The following is a 21825-nucleotide window of genomic DNA, read 5'->3' as shown; positions in this document are numbered from 1 at the left end:
ATTATCATAAACAGGCATTTGTTAGTTTTTGCTGTTTTGAGAGAGGTTCTCCTTATGACAGTCAGGCCAGGCTGGCTATAAGTCACAATCCTTCAGACTCTGACTCCTGGGAAATAGGGATCAAGGCATACACCAGCCACCTTGTCTGAAGTGGGCTTTACAAATGGGTAGAAGGGATATGATGGTAACTATGGTCTGTTAAGTACATACACTGATACACTCAGTAAAAGCTGTGCTATTGTTTTAATCAGAAAGATTGTGACATTGTTTCTCGATGCTTTTCCAAGAACAACACACGCTTGCAAGGAGGCAGAACCAGTGGATACTTCTTCTAATAAAAGGGGAACTAGTTGTGTTTCTCAGAGGTTCCCCACAGAAACCTTCAGGATTTAGAAAAAGCACTGGAATTAAGTTTAGTGTCACATGGGATGTGGGCAAGTCACCACATCTGAATGAAGAACCTGAGGTGCATTCCCAGAGATTGCTCTTTGTCTGACTTTCCAGTTGAGAAGAAAGGTAGGTGCACACTTACCTTTCATGGCCTTTTGTGATGATGGTTTTTCATTTCATGTTCTAGGACACCTGGGAGTAGACTAAGGAAAAAAAAAGAGGTCCTGTCCTATGTTACCAGCCACTGTTCTGGATGAAGGAAGGGAAGAGTTTACTTTGACATGTACTTTTGAGGGCATTTGGGGAGCAATCTGTGCTGCAATGCTTGGGGGCAAGAAAAAAATAAGGGTCCAGTAAAAGACAAAAGTGGGTTCTGTATGAGATCTTAGCTGACTTTGTTCTTAAAAACAGAAAGCAGTACTTTCACCTTTGATCATTTCATGGATTCTGAATGTCCCTTCTTCCACAGTATTTGTTCTCGTCTAGCATGTGTTACTTTTACAGTTCATCAGTTAAGAAACTACCTGCCACATGCAGAATGTGGTGATGATGCTGGAGAAAGTCGAGACCCCAGTCTATCATACTTAGCCCAAACCTGAGGTAGATTGTTACCTGATCTTTGGTACTATTCATGCATCACACACTCAGAGCATAAATTTAAGCTTCTCATAGGAAATGTAGGAATTAAAGAGGCCTTGAAGATTGTTAGGGTCAGAGGAAACTGTGCAGTCTTTGCTCAGATGAGATGAAACATACCCAGAAGAAAAAATGACTAGAAACTTCTATTAGCTTGAATTACAACCCGCACTTCCTGGATCTTAGTCCAGGACTCTTTAGCCAAGGTCATCTTTTCCCTACATTTCTACCATTTTCTTGAGACTTCCTATTGAATCTCCACTTTATTTTATGATTATTTTTGTTAGACCATCTTCTTGATGATTCCTTCTAGATTGTTCTGACCCGTGAGAGATAATCATATAGAAGTGAGAAAGCATGGCTGGTGCTGATGCTGATTCACAAGGAGTTTGATGCTGTTAGAAGGACTAGGGCTGCCTGTGTTTCTCCATCTCTGTACTGTGGATAAAAAATAAAGACACTATACTTGTCAATAGTCTTGTAAATGACATAGATAATATAAAACCTTGGCAGATTCCTCCCTAGCCTAGAGAACTACCCTTCAAGTCTATGTAATAGTCTTTGGTTTATATGAAAGTTGGTACACTGAGCTCTAGACCATAAACACACAATTTATTTTGTCCTTGAGGAATTTATTTGTCTTGTGTTAAAAGGTGTGTGTGTGTGTGTGTGTGTGTGTGTGTGTGTGTGTGTGTGTGTGTGGTGTGTGAATGGAGGAAGCAGCTGCATGGATTTACTTACAAAGTTCTTTAGAAGTAGTTAACATTGGCCCCACATATCTAGAATACAACCCATTTTACCAGAGAATCATGGAAATATGGTAGGGGACCCTGTTGATACAGAATCTGTCCTAGAGAAGATCCAACCTAACTAGAAATGAAATAACAAACTCAGAAGAACCCCCAGTGCTGTGATGCACTATTGACATGCCCAAGTGCATTGACAGGCACTTTAAAAGGTGAGTGTTTGGAGGTTCAGTTGTTAGAGCAAGAAACAAATTGATTTTGAAGCTTGGCAGCCCAAGGAAGATGGTCACTATTATCAGCAAGGCCATCTTCTTACAGATTGCTCACACAGGCTTATACAGGGGATCTGTTTAACATGTGTAGATGACATGGAAATTACAAATATGGAATGCTTTGCTTTGCTGATTGATACACAGGCGGCTGTTGCCTGAAACTGTACCATGTGCTGAACTTTAAAAATGTGAAGGAAATATACTGAAGGTTAAGCGTTATGGCTATGCCATTTTAGTTTTCCCAAATAACTAATCCTATAATGAATCATTAGGGTAAGCATCTCCCATCAAAAACTGGGAAGGTAGTAAAAGGCAACATTCCCCCAAAATCTGGGGGCACAAAAGACTGACAGTATTCACTGAGAGCAGCTGTTAGCTCCTTAGAGGATTCCAAAAAGAGGAGACAAGTACTAGACTGCTCAGCGGCTTGACTTCAAATACAGTGGTTTCCAAAAATAAACCTGAAGCGAGTGGAGCTAGAGTATTTATATAGAGTGTATGCATATGTGTGCCTGTACATGTGTACACATATGTATGATTGACAGTGTGCATGTGGGTGAATGTGTGCACTCATGCATATGGAGGCAGCAGTCAACCTTGGGTGTTGTTTCTCTGGTTATATATAATTGTTTTCTTGATATAGGGCTTCTTTCTGGTCTGGAGCTTGTCAATTAGGGTAGGCTAGTGGGTAAGCAAGCCCCGTGATCCACCTGTCTCTGCCTTCCCAGTACAGAGATTACAAACCCTTGCCACTGCGCTAGCTTTTCATTTTTTAATGTGGGTGCTGGGGACCAAGTGAAGGTTCTTGTGCTTGCAAGGCAAACACTTTATGGATAAAGCTCTCTCCCTACTTAGGTTTTAGTGGTTACAGTTAGAAAGAATCTTCATTTTCTAAATCCTCTGAATGTATGTTTGGAAAATTAAGGACAAAAATAATGACAAAAAGCAAATAAACCGAAGTACACATTAAATCGGATTGAAAATAAACACCCATTCTTTCCCAACACCTTTGCCTTCTATTGCTTATGAGGGAAGTGACACAAATTTCTCAACCGCTTCCTTGCCATTGTTGGCCAAGGAACTCATGTGCAGTGGGGAGCTGTGTGTGAAGGAAGGCAGAGAGCACTGTGTGTAAGAAGAAACGAGAATTGACTTTTGTTGTGTCAGAGCAGAAAAGGGATGTGGTTAAAATAAATACTGCCAAGTAGCTGAATCTGCAAGAATAAAATTGTTGATGTAGAAAAACAAATATATTCAATATAGTTGAGACTCCAAAATTCCAAAAGGAAAAAATAAAAGTAACATTAGAATACAGATTGGGGTTAAAATGTGTCACATGCCTTTAATCCCAGGATGTGGTAGGCAGAGGCAGGTGTGAGTTTGAGGGCATCCTGGTCTACAGAGTGAGTTTCAGAGCATCCAAGGCTGTTACATAAAGAAACCCCATCTCGAAAAAACAAAAAAAAATTAAACAAACAAAAACAAAAACAAAAGAAAAGGAAAAGAAAAGAAAAGGAAAGGAAAAGGAATCAAATGTACTCAAGGGAATGCCTAAAGGTTGTCAGATAAGATGACAAATTCCTTTGCTAAAGTGGGAGAGATGTAGATTTGGGGAAAAAGATCAGTTTTCTAATATGGTCGACTAAGTTCATTGTTGGGCCTTCCATGAAAGAAGGGAAGATAGATTGCCACAGCACTTTTAGAGTTCTTGCCACATCTGTCTCTTGTTATTACTCTTGTTGGGGAATACTGAAAATACGGTGATTTCCAACATGAAGCAAGTGAAGCTAGAGTATTCATTTAGAGTGTGAACATGCCTAAGTGTGTACATGTGTGTGGATGATTGTGTGTATGTGTGTAAATTTATTTGAGATTTAAATGAATGCCACAGAAGTTGAATTTTCACACGTATAAATGCACCCATTACTGTATGTTAGATTTAAGATTATTCTAACCTTTACAAATTTAGACTTTGCGTTCTTCTCAGGAGATGATAAAGTCTATAGATAGGTTGAAATATCCCTACTCAATAGCATAATATGTACATCACTTTATAACTCTGATGTTCTGATGTACGCTACAAGATATACAGACACAAATACAAAGATATTAGAGAAACTGAAAATCAAGGAAATATAGCTCTACAGGACTAGAAATACATGAAGTGCCTGACAATGAATTCATACCATATAATAACCCTAAGGAATTCAATACAAAAAGACACAGTTGAATAATTCAGTGCAACAAGAAAATTCATGGTATGAATAAAAATTTTGACAAAGATTGATATCACAAAACCAAAAAATTTGAAGACCTCAGTAAACAGAATTAGGATACAAAAATTTCAACAGCAGACTACATTAACCAGAAATTTTAAAAATCTGAGAACTTAAAAAATTATTCTTTTGAAATTTTTAACAGAAGAAAAAAATAAGAAAGGAATCTTTAATGTATGAAGATGCTGTTAAGATGTCAATAAAAATTATTATTATAAAACTTGAAGGAGAAATGATTAAAAAATAAGAGTAGAAGTTTTATTTATGAGAACCAAGTCTTAGGAAAGACAATCTAGGTACTGTAAGCACAAGTGTCCCAAATATATTTTTCCTATTATAATGACAAGTAGGGACAAGAGAATTTTTTCAAACATTGAGATAAAAACATTTCACACACAAGGGAATCATGATCAGCCTTGCAGTGAGATTTTATTTTTCAGCAAAATACACTGTGGTCCAGGAGACACTAGGTTGATGTAATCTACTCAGTGTGCTGAAAGAAAGAGTACTTGACAGCCAAGACTATTAAAACTAGAAAAAAATATCTTTCAGAATAGGAAAAGTAAAATGTTTTTCAAGACAGAAAAAGGAAAGAACCTATGACTATGGACTAGCTTTACAGAATATATTAGATACAGGCATTCAATAAGTAATGATGATGATGGGGAGCATGAATGTAAAAAGCTCACAAGTAGATGTAAGTATACATAATCAATTCAGAATACAGAGTGTAGTCTACGGCCATACCACCCTGAACGCGCCCGATCTCGTCAGAATACAGAGTGTAGATTAATACATAATTAACTAGAATGATAGCATGGAATTTCCTTAATTTGTATGTTTTAGCATATTTAACTCAATTGGTATCTATGTGTCATATTATATTTAGACTCCCTGTTCCTGGTTTCCAGGAAGCCACCCTAAATTACATTTTTTTCTTCTTCTAGAGCTGTTTCTGCTGACATGATAACAATACAAGGAATAGAACAGACTGCTTTGGAAGCTGGTTATGATGCACAGAAGCTGGGACAACAGCCTTTATATGTGAATTCACAATTGTGGAAAAGGATGGTAGAGAAATTCTTGAAGGGAGAACCCAAAATCCTAGGGGTATGTTGATTTTGAGAGAATAACAGTGTTATAAATTCTCAGATGACCAATGTAACATGAACCATAGTGTCCTGCTAGCCTTTTAATGCATTGAATGGTCTTGGAGTTCTTAGTGTTTCATTTGTAGAACTTAGATTCTCAAAAAAGTAACATTATATTCTATTAACTTATATTCTCATTGTAAATCTGTCTAGAAGCCAGCAAGCAATACCCATGTCATATGCTGAATGTATGTTGTCTTTTCTTCACCAAGTTAACTATCCTATTGTGTGTGTGTGTGTGTGTGTGTGTGTGTGTGTGTGTGTGTGTGTGTGTGTGTGTATATATATATATATATATATATATATATATATATATATATATATATATCCTCACTCAAAATCTCAGGACATAGAGAAGTTACACATACATTTTCCCCAATATCTAACACATGAGACTTCTAGTCCAACCTCCAATACCATAGGCCAAACCTCATAAGCTAGGTCTTCACTCTATGTTACTGTCAGTGTTCTTGTCTTCTAAGAGCCTATATGAACCATCAATTAAGATATATGTACATAATGCTTTAGGCTTTCCAAATTCCTCCCATAAGCCAGTTCCAAAGGGAAATACTGCCATGGCCAGGTTTAATCACTTCTCTGGTATCAATTTTGTGTGTTATTTTTGCATCACTATGACATGTGTCACTAGAAAAGCAACTTCAAGCATAAATGATTTGTTTTGATTGTGGTTTCTGTGGCTCAGTCCACAGTTGTGACACCCCACCTCTTGACTCAAACATCCTGACTGCAGAGCATATGACAACTTGTTTATCTGTTGGTATACAAGAACATTATGGAGACACAGGTAAAGGCAAGGATGAATTCTACCCTTAACCACTTGGACCCAACCATCAGTGAGTGATCTACTTCTAAGTAATCCTTCCCTATAAAATTTCCAGAACTTACCAAAATAGCACCCCCTTCTGGGAAATGAAGAATTTAACACATAAGCCTGTGGGAGACATTTCATATTCAGTGCATAGTTTCAGCACTAATATCCTCCTTGCTGTCCTAGTCAGGATTTCTATTGCTGTGACAAAACATCATGACCAAAAAGCAAGTTGGGGAGGAAAGGGTTTATGTGTCTTACACTTCCACAAAATAGTCTATCACAGAAGGAAGCCAGGGCAGGAACATAAACAGTGCAGGGACCTGGAGGAGGGATTTGATGTGGAGGCTATGGAGGGTGCTGCTTACTGGCTTGCTCTCCATGGCTTGCTCAGCCTGCTTTCTTGTAGAACTCAGGATATTCATCACAGGTATGGCATCACCACAAAGGGCTGGGCCCTTTCCCATCAATCACTAATTAAAACAATTCTCTATAGGCTGGCCCACAGCCCAATCTTATGGAGGCATTTCCTCAGTCAAGGTTTTTCTCCTCCTCGTTATCTATAGCTTGTGTCAAGAAGACATAAATCTAGCCATCACACTTGCCTTTTAAAGTTTCCATTGCCCCAACATTGCCATGCTGGGAACAGTTTCTTGTGGCTGAACCTCTCTGGTACTAACTTAATCCGAACCCTGGCATTTTGCAAAACTGTATTTAGTTTCCAAATAAGATGCCTGATTGCCCACCCTTCATGTGCCATCTTGAGTATTTCAAACAGGAGTAATAAGAGTTCCTGTGGCTTCACAACTGCTATGTACCCAACGTTGGCCTGGAACTCACTATGTAGTAACCCATGCCAAGTATCAGTTCAAGAGAACTATAACATAAATGACTGGGATTTTGAGTTTCATTAAATTTTTATGTGAAGGTGAGAATTGTTATTTTTTATAGTATTGTCTTTTTATCAGTTAGCATGGAATCTAGTATCTCCTCACTCTTTGGTAACCTATGTCATCAGAGGTTTACATTTTTACACACAAACACACACATACACACACACACTTTGTCAGATTTACACAAAACAAATTTCCCTAATCTTTATTATTTGACACCTTTATATACTTGTATGATGAATTTTAGTCATTTTTATTTTTCCTTTATTTTTGAGATTATAATTACATCATTTCCCTTTTCTTTTCCCCCTCCAAATCATATATCCCTTCTTGCTCTCTTTCAAATTCATGGCCTCTTTTTCACTGATTGTTGTTACATGCATATATGTATATAAACATATATTCCTAATATATGAACTGCTCAGTATGAATGTTACATGTATGTATATTCTCAGGGTTGACCATTTGGTATTAGATAACCAATACGCCAGGAAGACTAATTTTCTTTTGATGTCCATTGATCTCCTCACTCCATTTTATTGATTATTTTGTTATTTGACTAAAGAGGGAGTGAACTCTGTGCTCAAGTCAGACTTATTAACAAGTGCCAATCAATAAAGTACACTCACAATACAGAATGAAGCTGCTGCCACTGCAGATCCAGCAGATAGGCCTTCACAGTTTGCTCCACCTCTGCCCATTCCAAAAGGTGATGAAAACCATGTGGGTTCCTATGGCTCACTGCCAGCTCACCCACACCCAAGAGAGTAACTTTCACCCCCCTCACCTTTTATTTGGGTATTTGGGTCACATACCCCCAAAGAAGACCACACCCAATACAATTTGCTGTCAAATTCCCACAACACTGACAGCTTTATACAAATGTCTTACCCTTTTTCCTATCAACTCCATCTCCCATCTAACCCATCCAATCCGATTCCTAGGGCTGTGTCTTCTACAACCCCTTGTGTTTAAGCCATACCATATGACTCACGCATATGGCTTGAATCTGCTACTGGGTGATCTCAGCCTCTTTTTTTCTTACCTAGTCTGATTAACAGATATTAGATTTTTATTGCATCTCTTCAGTGAAAGATATAACTGTAGATTTTGTTTTCATCTATTGTCCTTATCTTCACTTACCATGTCTGCATAGTAAGTAACACAGATGAAATGGAGAACTCTTTGAAAACACTATGTGCCAAAACTCAAAACGAAACAAAACCCCCAGAAAAATCTGAATGGGCTGATTTCATCAAATGAAATAAATTAAAAATTCGTAATATTCTAAAATAGAAAGCATTGGATGCAGAAGATGTCTGAGATGAATCCTATCAAATGCTTGATTTCCTTTCTAAAATTCATTTTGCTTCTTGATTTGCTTTTCTTTCCTCAGTTTCCAAAGATGAACACTTAGGTAGTTAATTTTAGATTTGTTATTTTTTAAAAAAACACATACATTGTTGCAATATACAATCTTCCTTATTTTTTTAAATGTGTAGCCTAGGCTGACCTCAAACTTGTGATCCTCCTGCCTCCACCTCCTTCAGCAAATACTACCAGCATGTACCACCACAATTGGTGTAATATACATTCTCACTGCTGTGTATTCCCTTTCTTTAATCCCCCAAGTTTCTATAATTTTCCATTCTTTTTGTATCCCAGTGTAGTGAAACTATCTGTTACACAGGACCCATACTTTAAAAACAGGGTTTTTTTTTAATTTGGTGTGTGTGTGTGTGTGTGTGTGTGTGTGTGTGTGTGTGTGTGTGTGTGTGTGTGTGTCTCATAGAAACCAGAAGAGGGCACCAGGTTCCCATAAACTAGTTACTGGTAGTTCTGAGCCTTCAGTTGTGGGTGCTGGGAACAGAGCTCTGTTCCTCTGCAAGAGCAGTGTGTACCCTTAACTGTTGAGCCACCTCTCCAGTCCTGGATTCTCCCATTTTTCAGAGTACCTTATTAACATTTTCCCCCTCAGATCCCACATGACAGAGACAAGGCTCTATTTACTCTTCTCTAGGTATTTTTCTTCAAGTTACTTCTTCTGGTTAAAGTCACTATTTATTAATTCCTGGGTCACCCTCATCTGAGCTTATGACTAAGGAGAGCAGCTATGGCAGTAGCACCTTGAGTTTCAGAAAATGCGTCTTGAAAAAAGGCTTGGTAATGTCCCTTCTATCTTTAAAATTACTAGCATAATGATAGACTTTCTGTGGGGAAATTTTGACAAGTTATTATATCCACAGCTACATGGACAAAAGTGCCAAGAGAAGGTTATCCAGAACGGCATCTAAGTGTATCAGAGATGGAGATTGAGAGTAGCTCAGTGGTTGTATAAGTGTCAACACGGGCACACTATTTTGGCAAATGGTCTGTTCTCATTTCTTTGCTGTCACATCTAGGTTGTGCAGATTGTGATTGCCTTCATGAACCTCGCCATAGGCATCATGATGATAAGTGCTACTGTAACATACGGTGAAGTACTCCCTGTTTCAGTGTACATAGGGTACCCAATTTGGGGGTCTCTGATGGTGAGTTGCATATCTTATATTATAAATGGGTCTAACATACATTGTTTTTAAGATTCTGAACTTAATTATTAATTTATTAGGGGTATCTTATCCCTTTTTATTCAATTATTTTAAGAATAGATGCTAGAATACTTATATATACTACACTGTACTTATATCTGCCCCCTCACCACCCTCTCTTATCCCTCTCCCAAAACTACCAACTACCTTCCCCTAGTCTTCTACCTTCTTTCTGTCTTTTCTCTTTCTCTCTGTCTCACTCTTGCTTTCTCCCTCTCTTCCTCTCTCTCTTTTGTTCTTTTTCCTAGGACCTGTATAAAACTCACAGATTCTATGTGTTCATGATTGCAATAGCCATATTGTATTCAGAAGACTATACTCCATCACACTCTTTCCTGTTCTTTAGCTCCCACAGTCCTTCCATTCAGTCTTCTGTGATGTACTCACACTCTCTCTCTCTTTCTCTCTGTGCATCTTTGTCTCTGTTCTCTCTGTCTCTCTGTCACTCTGTATGCATGTGTATATGTGTTGGGATGTGTGCACGCATACACACACACACACACACACACACACACACACGTACATAACATAAATGTCCATTTAGGGAACCAAGCATTCAATAGTCACTTATTCTTAGCACATTGGTCAGTTTGAGTACTTTCCTTGACCATCCTTCCCTGGGGAAAGAAGTTTCTATGATCAGGGCTGAGAATAGTGAAGATTGTTTATGCTATCCTTGTATCTACTGTGTGTGGCGTCTTCAGCTATATAGGCACTTACTGATTAATTCTGGTGGATATCCAAAAACAATGACAGTAGACTGTATTGTTTTGGAAGCTTCTGTGGGCTCCTTGGCCAACAACCTATGAAATCCTATCTTATCTAGTATTTCTACAACTTTGCAGAAAAATGTCTTAAAATTTCCATTGATTCATATATAATATTAAATGCCTCAGGTAGTTAAAAAATTTAATATATATCAATGAAGATATATTGCAATAGTATGTTACCATGAACTCAAATCAGAATAAATTGGGCATGTGTTAACATTAATTTCTTGTGGCTTATCCTTTCTGGTGTTGTTTAGTTCAGTTGTATAAACTACTCAATTGCTGGTAGATCAATCTGACTTATTAACATATCTCACTTCTCACAGATATTTTCAATGCAAATGCATATTTTCAAGACAAGGGTGATAAGGCTGAAGGGTTTGTTATCATTAACTTGTACCAATTGTGATTCACTTTCATAGTTTGCCCTTCTGTGAAACTCATAGGAGAAATAACAAAATGAATGGAATATTTTCCCATGTGCCTTACCGAGAGCTTAGTCATTTATACTAGTTTTCAGTGATAGTCTTAGGTGTTGGTGCTATAAATTATATTAATATCTAAATACTTATTTTAATAATCACATTCAAGTGTATTTCTCAAATAAGCATGTGAGTTCATACTACAGTATCCATTATCTTGCTTTTGTTTATTTTCATTTAGTACCAAGGATACAAAATAGTGGGCATCATGATATTTGTACACATGAATACCATTGTCTATTGCTCATGTTCACCACCATACCTTTTGCAGCCTTGCCTCATAATTGGAAAACTTCTTTCTAGGTCTTACCAATTAAAAAGACAATACAATCCAGCAACACGTGATAAGGAGGGAACAAGCCTTTAATACAGAGGCCTTTGGGAGACACTCAAAATCAAACAGTGTACCATTTGGGAGCTCATCGCATGTACTTGTATTTTAGATGTTGTGACAACAGTTTACCTCCCACAAACTGTTGATTTCATTTACATGGATTAGCTAACATCCTGACTTTAGAAATGTGTTGAAGAATAAGTTCTTCCAAACTATTTTATTAGTTTCCTCATTTCAGATTGAAGACAATATATTAAAATGTAAAAATAAAATGTGGAAAGCTACCTTAGAAACCTATATAGGAGAACTGTGAAATTAGGTGAGTCCAAATGTTGACACTAAACATTTCAGGCAAACTGAAATACTTGCCAAGTTAAAAAAAAAAAAAAAAAAAAAAACAGCGAACCTAAAAATTATGCTGGGCATCGACCCTTAAACAGTTATTTTTTCCTCGGCTACTTTTATATTAAATTTTTATTATATTTTTGAAAACCAAGGTCAATTTTAACAGTTTTAGAAGAAAAATCCCTGGGAAGACAAGCTGTAGATCCCAGAAGTTGCTGAGAAGAGACCAGGAGAGGAAATAAGAACTTAGGCCACCCAAGTTGGCATGGGTGTCAGCCATGTAGTGCCAAGCAGCAACATGGTGGAAGGGACATTTTAGAGAAAAAGCAATGAAGCCCAAAGTAGCAAATGAAAAGGATTCTTGGGCTCTGGCCAACATACACAACAGAGGCTAAAAAGAAGAAAAACATAGTTACATCTTTTCTAAGTCAGGACTCAGACAGGTGGACAGACATAGTTGAACTACATGCTGCCTCTTTGGAACAGCACTGGGAAGGCCAGGATTCTGGAAAAGCAAAGCACAGTATGTCATTAAATGGATAATTCTTTCTCCTATCTCTTAAGCATGATTTAAGTTGAGTCTAAGCTCCTGGGTAGTGTTTCTCTGGCTAGATGACTCACCAAGCAAACTGGACTGGAGTAGCTATTTTAAATGAGAATAACATTTAGTTTCTTTCTTAGTTTAATAAACCCCTAAATTTTGCTGCCATGTGAATAGTAATTTACTTTATAAATTTATAAATTTATGCCTGAGGGTTCATAAACAGTCTTAATAGCAATTTTGGTATGTCTGTATGTGTGAGAGAGCGTGTGTGTTTATAGTTAAAAATTATTGGGAAGAAGAGCTTCAGTGGAAAAGAAGAAAAGAGAGAGGAAAATGGGGTGAGAAGGCCAAAACGACCATTACTTAATACATACATGGATAAAACTGTCAAAGAATTGAAAACATTGATGAATTGTACTAGCCACCTGTCTGGTAGAATTCTTCTGTTTTCTAGGAAAAGGGGAAAACTTCCTTAACTTTTGTGGCTCTTTTAAGATAGTCAATCTGTTTCACATATGTTATCTAATTTAGGAGTAGGCTTCAATATAATTTTCAATAATGTATAAAGCATTTTAACCTGGATTTTACCTCTTATTTCTAGTTTATTATTTCAGGATCATTCTCCATTGTAGCAGGAAGAAGAACTACAAAAGGCTTGGTGAGATTTTTGTAAGTTATTTTAGTATAAAAAGAGGAGGGGTATTACTGAAGTATCTGTTCTGCCAGGATTGAAAAGAACAAAACACAAACAAAACCCTTACTCTCTAAGAAACAAAGGAGGATGGTCTGCATTACATCTAGAAGAATCTGCCTCTTAAAATTTTTAGTCAAAACATTAGCTAAGTCCTGACATGAGGTTGAATATTGTGTCAGTGAACTGCAGAGAGAATCTCGGTACAGATGCAGAGATTCAGGAGAACAAAAGTCAAGGAAGATGAATTAATTCTACCTTGAAGTTTACTATCCACGCCCATTAGCATGGCACTAAACATTTTAGTAACATAGCATTTATTGACCGATTGATCAAAATGTGTGTTCCAATTGTATACAGAAAAGATTTTGAATATTCAATAAAACAAATTCACAATGTGTTATTTCTCAGGAAGAGACAATTTCTAAAATATAACATGACAGGATATCTGTCACAAAGCCAAAAACGGGCTCCAAACCAAGATCTCAACAAGCTTGACACTAGCTAGGACCACATTTGCATTATCTCTACTCAAAAGAGGTACATCACTAGAGTGTGTTTAATACATTTCCAAATCTGTGCCCCAGCACGTCTTGTAGCTAGACCATTAGTACATATCTACCATGCTACATTCTCACCAAACCACTCACACTTCCCTGGGAAGATTTGCTTCTTATGAAATGCTGCTGTACTTTCAATACTGGAAAAGAATTGCAGATATGAATAACAGAGAAGGAAATGTGCAAAGGGGGCAGGGCAACAGAAGCCCAGCAGCATTAATCCAAGCAGAAGTCAGACAACCTTGTAGCACAGAATGGTAAGGGACCACACATAGAGATATTCTTCAGCTGGAGTATAATAGACAGCTCAGGGAGACAGCTCAACCGTTAAAGGTATCAAGCTTGACAATCTGAGTTTGAGCTGCAGGACACACAGGTGGCTATCTGGCCTGTGCAGATTTAGAAATTAGAAGAGATGTCCTTACCCCAATATGGAGGGAGGAGAGAGTAACCTCCCAAAAGTTCTTTGACCTTTGCAGGCACATCCAAATAAGTAAATAAACTTATTTTTAATAAGTATAATAGTTTTGAAATCCCTGGTAGGAGAAATTTGGAGTATGCTTCATCTGTCTGTAGGGGTAATCTGCAAGATTTAATTGTAGAATTGACTTTCACATTTTTGTTTTGACAAGAGATTTGAGCTGAAAAATAATGGTAGAGATGAATTGGGATACTTTTGAATTAGTCAAAACAATGAGGATGAAATGTGTAAGGAAAGAATTGAAGAGTTTAAAGTGATGGGTGGAGATAGACTTGAGGATATCGGAGAATATTGTTTTAATCAATTTTATTCTTTCTAGGTTCGAAGTAGCCTAGGCTTGAACATCACCAGTTCTGTGTTTGCCTTCTCTGGGATCGTAATCAGTTCACTGAGCCCAAGCATTTATTCTTTCCATTTCTATTACTGTACATATAGAAGCACTTCAGAAAGCTGCCAGATGACCATGCCCATTTTAATGGTTAGTACTTTCTGTTTTCATGGAATTATTGTTGAAGCTTGCTGCCTCAACCAAACCAAGAGTAATACTCCTTGATCACCTTTAGAAATTAGAAACACATCCCCCATGGAGGGATACTCCCTTAACCTAGCGACAGGAAAGAAGTCCTAGTCCCTACTTCAAATGGCTAGACAGATTTAGATGACCCCTTCTGGATAGCATCACCCTACATGTGGAGTGTGGGTGGTAGGGAGGGGAGGGTGGTCATAGTAGTGCATGTTGGGGGGGAGATAGGGAAAGAAGAAGGGAGGAAGGGAGGAAAGGAGGGACAAACCGAAAAAAAAAGAAATTAGAAACCATAGGGAAATAGGTCAAGCCTTATTTAGGAATGAGAGATACAGTGAGATCAAAAGAGAAGAAAATGCAGGCAAATATAGAGAATCAACATTTTCAGTTCTTATGCAGAATAAACTGCATTGTCCATTTTATTCCAAGTTAAAGTTCATGAATATTGGGCCCTATTTATTTGAATCAACACAATTGCATGAAGAGCATTGATAACTAATTATCCCCCTTGAACATTCTAAAAGTCTTTATAGTAAGTGTTTCAATCTCTAGGCACTCAACCAAAATGAGATACAAATATATAGTGGATGGAACAGTTTTCCAAAGTCACTCAGAACTTGGCGAAGATAAGTTCTGGAATTTCCTTCCTATACTTTACCTATTATATGTAGTTAATATAATTAAGGATCTTGCTTGCTATTTATGAAGGCCTGTTACCTCATAGACATCCAGGATGCAATGATATGAACACAGCTCTAGGATTGAAAGCTGTGTAAGGCAGCTTTCTTGGTCATGGAGCCTGTGACCGCACACAATACTTCTTCCTTAAAAGAGTTCTGTGCTTGCTGTAAGCTCTGCAGCTGCTTTCTTCACATTGTACAATGGAATCCTCTTTCATCTATATGAGCCATCTTCTTGTTAAGTTCACGAAGTCTTCTGAATTGTGTGAGTTTTTTTTTTTTTTTTAATTCGTGCTTCATCTTATGTCAGCGTGTTGGAGTCCAGCTCTGGATGAGGGCAGGGTCTGAAGATGGGTGGATTCAAGAATACTGACAGGATGAATCAGACACAGAACACTTCTTAGTTTCATTTTAGGAGAGATGGGCAGAGAGGGAGCTCATCTCAGATGGAGACTCAGGTCCCAGCAGGGGATGTAAGGAGTAGGCAAGGGAGAGAGGGAGCCAGACCATGGTGGTAGGGAGAATCTCACAGCCTGCCTGTCTAGCAGCCAGAGTGCATGTTTAATTTTGCAGAGTTTAGTAAGTAAGGATACATTCATGTTTCAAAACATAGATCATATATCATTTTTGTTTTGGATATTTTTGCTTTTGTTTTACTTCTTTTTGTTCATTAAGAAACTATGACAGAAGAGTTATCAGTTCTAATCATTTTCCCTCAAGTTTTGACATCATTGATAAAGAGTTATCTTTTATAATAATTCTTACTCATTAAGCCCATAACCCAATTATTAAGAATCTAGAGGCAAATGACAGCCTGATCTTGGGCTGGTAGCTTTTATGGCTACAAGGACATTAGACCAAAACAATCTCCAAGCCATCCTGGGCATACTGCCATGTCCCAAGCAGTGTATTATTAACTCTTAATGGTCAGAGTGCCCAAGAAATATCCTCAGGCCAAAGTTGCTGCAGTTATTATTCAGATTCTGGTTAATACAATGTTAACACTTTACATATTTATAGAATTTGTCTATATATCTAATCCTGGCATTCTTTTGTTTCTTGGTCATATGACACACAATGGCTTTGCATGTACTAACTTTTCTAAGAAACAGAGGACCTTTCAACTCATTCTTTTACCATCTTTCCACTCCATACTTTGCTCACTAATACAAGTCTCTGTGTAGGGCTGAGGTAACTTAAGCTAATCTAACTTTGTTGCTGTAAATGCCACATACTCACCTGAGTGTAAGCAAGAAGAGGCTTGCAATCTGAACTGTGGTCAACTCCACTAGCCCACAAAATCGTGTTGATTTTTGAATTTATTTTGTTTTGAATATCTTGTTCCTGCATAAATACAAGGACAGATGTTTCAAGTGTGTCTCATAGCCTCATAAAGAGACCTCTGACTTCTTTATGTGTGTGTCACAACCTCTAAGTCATAAGGAAGACCTTCAAGTAGATAAGGAGATCTCCCTAAAGCAGAGGAAATTGTATGTTTAGGACTTTCCAGGGGAAGTTTAAAAGCAGTACTCCAGGGAGAAGGCATAAATGATTCATAAGAAATTTTCCATCAATCCAATACCCCCAAATTGTACAAATACTAAGTCACTCAAATATACAACAGGTGGAGATGGAAACCAAAGGTGGCATTGTTAGGATTCAGGCATTATGTTGGCCTGCCCCTGTCACCTGGCAGAATGCACTCAGGCAATACCCTAGTCAGCATGCAGATGCAAAGGACCCCTTTAAAACAAAGACCCCCCCAACCACTTACTCATTCTTCCCCCTCTCTTTCCCACTCTGTTTCCTACTATTCCCCTGGGGCAGACAGGACTTTTCCTGTCTTCCTCTTCTCTTCTGTCCTCTCTCTGTGTCTCTTTACCTCTTTTCTCTTTCCTCCCCTTCTTCCCATTTCTAATAAAACCTTTCACTAAGTTCTGTTTACCTGGCTTGTTTATCCCCCACCTGGTCACCCTTGCTTGCCCTGCAATCCACCAAGGTTATCCACATTTATCCTACCAGTCATGACAGCCATCATGTGCTCAGCTTCGATGGATCTTTGTCAAACAGCTGTGCTGGCCTTATGACTTTTGCTGTTCCCATCAGATATGGCTGTGCCATCAGAGGACCTCAATAAGGAAGGGCCTCATTAATCTTGAAGTGTCAAGTATGTTCCTATCTGGGAACCAGTGGTATTATTTCACAGACCTTGAAGCACTTGCACGCACACACGCACACATGTACACACACACACACACACACACACACACACACACACACAAACAAACACTTTTTATGTGTGTTATACATGAATACACATAAGCATATTCTCATGAATGTCTCTATGTATGCCTGTGTGTGCCTTTCTCTCTCTCTGTATCTCTCTGTCTCTGTCTCTCTCTCTCTCTCTCTCTGTGTGTGTGTGTGTGTGTGTGTGTATGCCAAAGACTGTCATTAGATGCCATTCTTAATTGCTCTTCACTTTGAGGCATGGTCTCTCATTTTAACCCACAGCTCTCAGATTTACTTGTTTAGCTATTCTTTTTATTCTAAGAATCCCCTGCCTGCATGTGGGGATTGAATACATGCCATCATGCCCATCTGGCATTTGTGGGGTGCTATGAATCTAACCTATCCTCATCATGCTTCCATAGAAAGCATTTCACCAGATAAGCCATCTTCCAAGTCTCTGGAGCACATAATTTATTAAAAATCTTAGGGTTAGAACTAGCAAAGTTAAGAAACAGCTCTCTTAGTTCAAGAAGCTCTCATCTTGTGAAAAAAAAAGATACATTAAGAAGGATGAAATTATAAACAAAATGGTCAGATAAAGAGATTTCCTTGTAAGAGAGAACAGGTAGAGGTCATACTGTGTGTAATAACTGGACTATACCACATGAAATTATTAGGGACCAGCTACAGATGTTGAAAGGCAAGTTTCACAGGGCCTAAGCTAATGCATGTGCTTCAAAAAGTGACAGAATATGCAGAGTTTAGAAAGCCAAGAACTGGCTCAAGATCAGGCTGTGCCAGGAGCTGTGTCCCTAGGCTCTTGGGCAGTTATCCCACTCACTCTTTCAGCGTAGAAATGGTTGGAATGTGTGAGGCCCACTCCTCACACGCTCGCATTGTGATTTGCTGACAGGGTCTGGATATTGTGGTGGTCATCTTGAGTGTGCTGGAGTTCTGCATTGGGGTGTCTCTCTCTGCCTTTGGATGCAGAGTAATGTGCTGTAACCCTGGTGGGGTAAGTTTTGGCTCTCATTCGAATGTGTCTCTTCATGTTTTCTGTCACTCTGTAATAAGTCACATAAACACAAAAGCTGAACACAATTCTCATTCATCACCTCTCAGCTCCCTTTGGTGGAGTATGGGCACAGCTTACCTGAGTTTTCTATTCAAGGACTTACAAGCTCATGTTTGTGCAGTTGGAAGCTCTGTGGGATCCTCTGAACTGTCAAAGCTTCAAGCTTCTCTTATATAGTCACATGGCACAATTCATACGCTCTTTAGTATAGAAAGTAGGACAGTGCACTTCTTTGAAGATGCCAAGGGAACGGATGTCTTGAGTTCTTTCTGCTTACACAAGTTGAAAGGTTCATCTAGAATATTGTTAATTAACTCTAAGTCAACTGATATATGGCCTACTCATTCGAATGATTTTCTGTGCTAGTCTCATGTCTCATCCACACTTGAGGAGAGGGTCACTGAGAGACATCCAAGATCTTTGTTTTACATAGTACAGCTTTACCATTCTTTTCCTTGCAAGTGACATTCCCTTAGAGTCTGGACCAGAGAACACTTCACATCTTAGAAGCCCACAGAGGGTACCAGATTTACTCCACTCTTATCATAGCATCCTTCCCTGACTATAAAGAAACACTGGAGTCAAGACCTCTCTGTCACTTGGTATCCACCTGGGCATTGGCTTACCCTGATGCTTGTAGCAAAACCTTCTGGCTTTTGCTCAGAAAGATGATCTCAAATAGTGGATAAAGGGAGCAGAGACAGAAGTAAACAAGGACAAGAGTATGACCTTTGTGTTCTTTAAGTACTGAGGCTCTAAAGTGAGTTAGTAGCTACTAAAACCCTACAGCTGCTCACTAGTCTCATTGCCCACAGGCCCAGCGATGGTTAGGGCTCCCAGCCAATAATAAGGTGATAATAAAATGATAAGATCACTGGGTACTCATCTATATCTTTTTGGGAAACACCACATCTTCATCTCCACAGGCTCTGCCTAAAGAGCACTGGGCTAGATTACAGAGAATTGTATGATGGGTTTGCAATTTCAGGTCCTAGAAGTATATGTTTCTTTGGTATCACTGAAGATTTTAAGATTTCAGTGAGTGACGAAGCATTTTTGGATAGGTAAATTCCTTCATACCTTTCAGGCCTTAGTACTTGTTTTTTGGAAATCTGTGCTTGTTGTGAATGCTGTAACAGTAGTAATCTGGAAAGCATTGCCCCCAAGCTCTCTGAGTCTGGACTTGTAATGGCAAGTAACATATAATGACAGTCTAATAATCTCTGGGATCTTCAGCTATTCCTAGAAAATTCTATGTCACACGACTTTGCAGAACAAGGATAAGACTTGTTCATTCTTTCAGCATGCTTCCTGACACTCTGGGCCAGTCCAGATATCACAGTGCTTTATGTATGGCAACCAAGTCATCCTGCTGCCATCAGCACTGGCAAATTAGTTTGGGGAAAAAGATCTGTATTTTTCTTTCTTTCTTTCTTTCTTTCTTTCTTTCTTTCTTTCTTTCTTTCTTCTTTCTCCCTCCCTCCCTTCTTCTCTCCCTCCCTCCCTCCCTCTCTCTCTCTCCCTCTCTCTCTCTCTTCCTTTCTTTCTTTCTTTCTTTCTTTTTCTTTTGGTTTTTGCTTTGGAGCCTGTCCTGGAACTAGCTCTGTAGAACAGTCTCTATCTCATAGAGATCCACCTGCCTCTGCCTCCCAAGTGCTGGGATTAAAGGTGTGCACCACCAACGCCTGGCTGAGCTCTGTGTTTACTATAAAACGCCATTTTAAGCAAATTCATGGGGACTTTCACTTACATCTCATACTGTTCCACTCTAAGACTCAACAGTAGCCACAAGTTCCCAAAGGATAAAATTCTACAACTGAATATGTGTCCTAGGTATAGCCTGATCTAAGGGATACCTGAGAAGTCTATCAGATTGCTGTGAGGTTCAATTCTGTAGTGACAGGATGAGCATTGGTGATGGTGAAAATATGTGGGTAAAGAAAAGAATCCCTGGGGGGGGTCTGTGAGTAATGTAATAACATCTGATTGACTTTCTGATTGACTTTCCAGGTTGTGATAATTATGCCATCAAGTCCTCCCATGAAAGAAGCAGATTATTCTATATCAGTTTAAGGAGGTTTGATATCACCAGCACACCAAGAAAAAAAGTTTTCCAAGAAATCTGTGTTGATTTTTTTCAAGAACCACACATGGGGAAGAACAAGACTCCAACTCTGATGTGGATGCTTGTGTGTGCCCGTGTATGTGTGTGTTTCCAATGACATTCTCATATTTCCCCAGGAACATGACAGATCATTCCACTGGATTTTCGTAATATTATCATAAAATAATAAATATACCACCCATGTACTAGCTAAATAGCATTTGAACATGTTTTATTCATACTTTAGACAATCTAAAAGTGCTTTAAGTCAGCAAAGTAGGTTTTAAAGTAAATGGGTGAAATGATTTTAATCACATTAGATTTTCACACTGACTACACATTTCTGCTACTTTGTCTAATGCTCTTCCTGTTTGTCTAACTTTGGTGTTTGTTTTTTCAAAGCAACAGATTTTAGGATTTTTTTTTAACTTCATGAAGTGCAGAAATATGACTTTTGCTGCTTCTTCTTTTCCTGCTTCTTTTGAATGCCATAAAAATGTAGCACAGAATAGCAAGGCCAATGTATGCCTATGTCCACGTGAGTGTACATGAAGACATGTAAATAAGACTCAATTTATTTTATCTCCCCCTCCCTTGACTTCCTACTAAGCAGGAAGATACCTAATTAAACTCCTGTCTGATGCCTTATATGTCAGAATATTACTAGGTATGTTTATTAGATATGTATTAAATGTGTTTTATTTTTTTTTATTACCAAACAAACAGGTTAGAAACCATTGTATCCATGTGCTACCTACTACATTCAGATGTAATATTAGAGAAAATAATCTAAGGTATAAGGTCAGGAAATATAGAAAAATGGAATAGAATGGGGGGGGCTTCTTGGTACATCACACCATAAGTTTTCATCTTTCTCACTTGTGCCCATGAAAACAACAGAAATCTCCCTGTGCCTCACATCTCTTCATGAGATGACTAAGAGCCTAGACCACTGACCTGTAGTAATTTTTTTAACTTAGTCATACATTTAATAAAAAATAAGAACTATGAAGTTCTAGATATAAAAACACACAGATTAATGCATTTTTTAAAGGTCAGGAGCAATACTGAAATGCCACGAGTTTATTTTTCACCACTCTTATATACCTTAACCAAAAGGGGAACACAGTATCATCTATATGGAACAAACAGACTTTTCCTCCCCACTTATTCTAAGGGTTCAGTAACCAGACCTTAGCTCTAAACTTCTTGTTCCCTAG

The 21825-nt window shown here is 38.3% G+C and overlaps 1 protein-coding gene across 1 annotated transcript; it reads left to right on the top strand.

Annotated features, from left to right (window-relative positions):
* The first annotated feature begins 360 nt into the window (after nt 1-360).
* Nucleotides 361-20831, top strand: LOC127227186 (membrane-spanning 4-domains subfamily A member 4A). The gene is made up of 7 exons (XM_051191516.1): nt 361-516; nt 5268-5430; nt 9596-9724; nt 12861-12917; nt 14311-14469; nt 18340-18441; nt 20512-20831. The coding sequence occupies exons 2-7, from the start codon at nt 5284-5286 to the stop codon at nt 20572-20574; spliced, it is 657 nt and encodes a 218-aa protein (XP_051047473.1). The 5' UTR covers nt 361-516; nt 5268-5283; the 3' UTR covers nt 20575-20831.
* The last annotated feature ends 994 nt before the right edge of the window (nt 20832-21825 follow it).

This window comes from Phodopus roborovskii, unplaced genomic scaffold (genome assembly GCF_943737965.1).
Source record: "Phodopus roborovskii unplaced genomic scaffold, PHOROB, whole genome shotgun sequence".
NCBI classification, from domain to species: Eukaryota; Metazoa; Chordata; class Mammalia; order Rodentia; family Cricetidae; genus Phodopus; species Phodopus roborovskii.
Note: the sequence above shows the minus strand (reverse complement) of the source record. Positions and strands in the feature narration are given on the sequence as shown.

What these genes read in the sequence shown, in the direction of transcription:
- LOC127227186 (XM_051191516.1), top strand. Translation starts at nt 5,284, where the DNA reads ATGATAACAATACAAGGAATAGAACAGACTGCTTTGGAAGCTGGTTAT. An exon ending in CAATTTGGGGGTCTCTGATG is followed by an intron (nt 9,725 to 12,860) that starts GTGAGTTGCATA and finishes TCTTATTTCTAG; the next exon opens with TTTATTATTTCAGGATCATT. An exon ending in TGTGCTGTAACCCTGGTGGG is followed by an intron (nt 18,442 to 20,511) that starts GTAAGTTTTGGC and finishes TTGACTTTCCAG; the next exon opens with GTTGTGATAATTATGCCATC.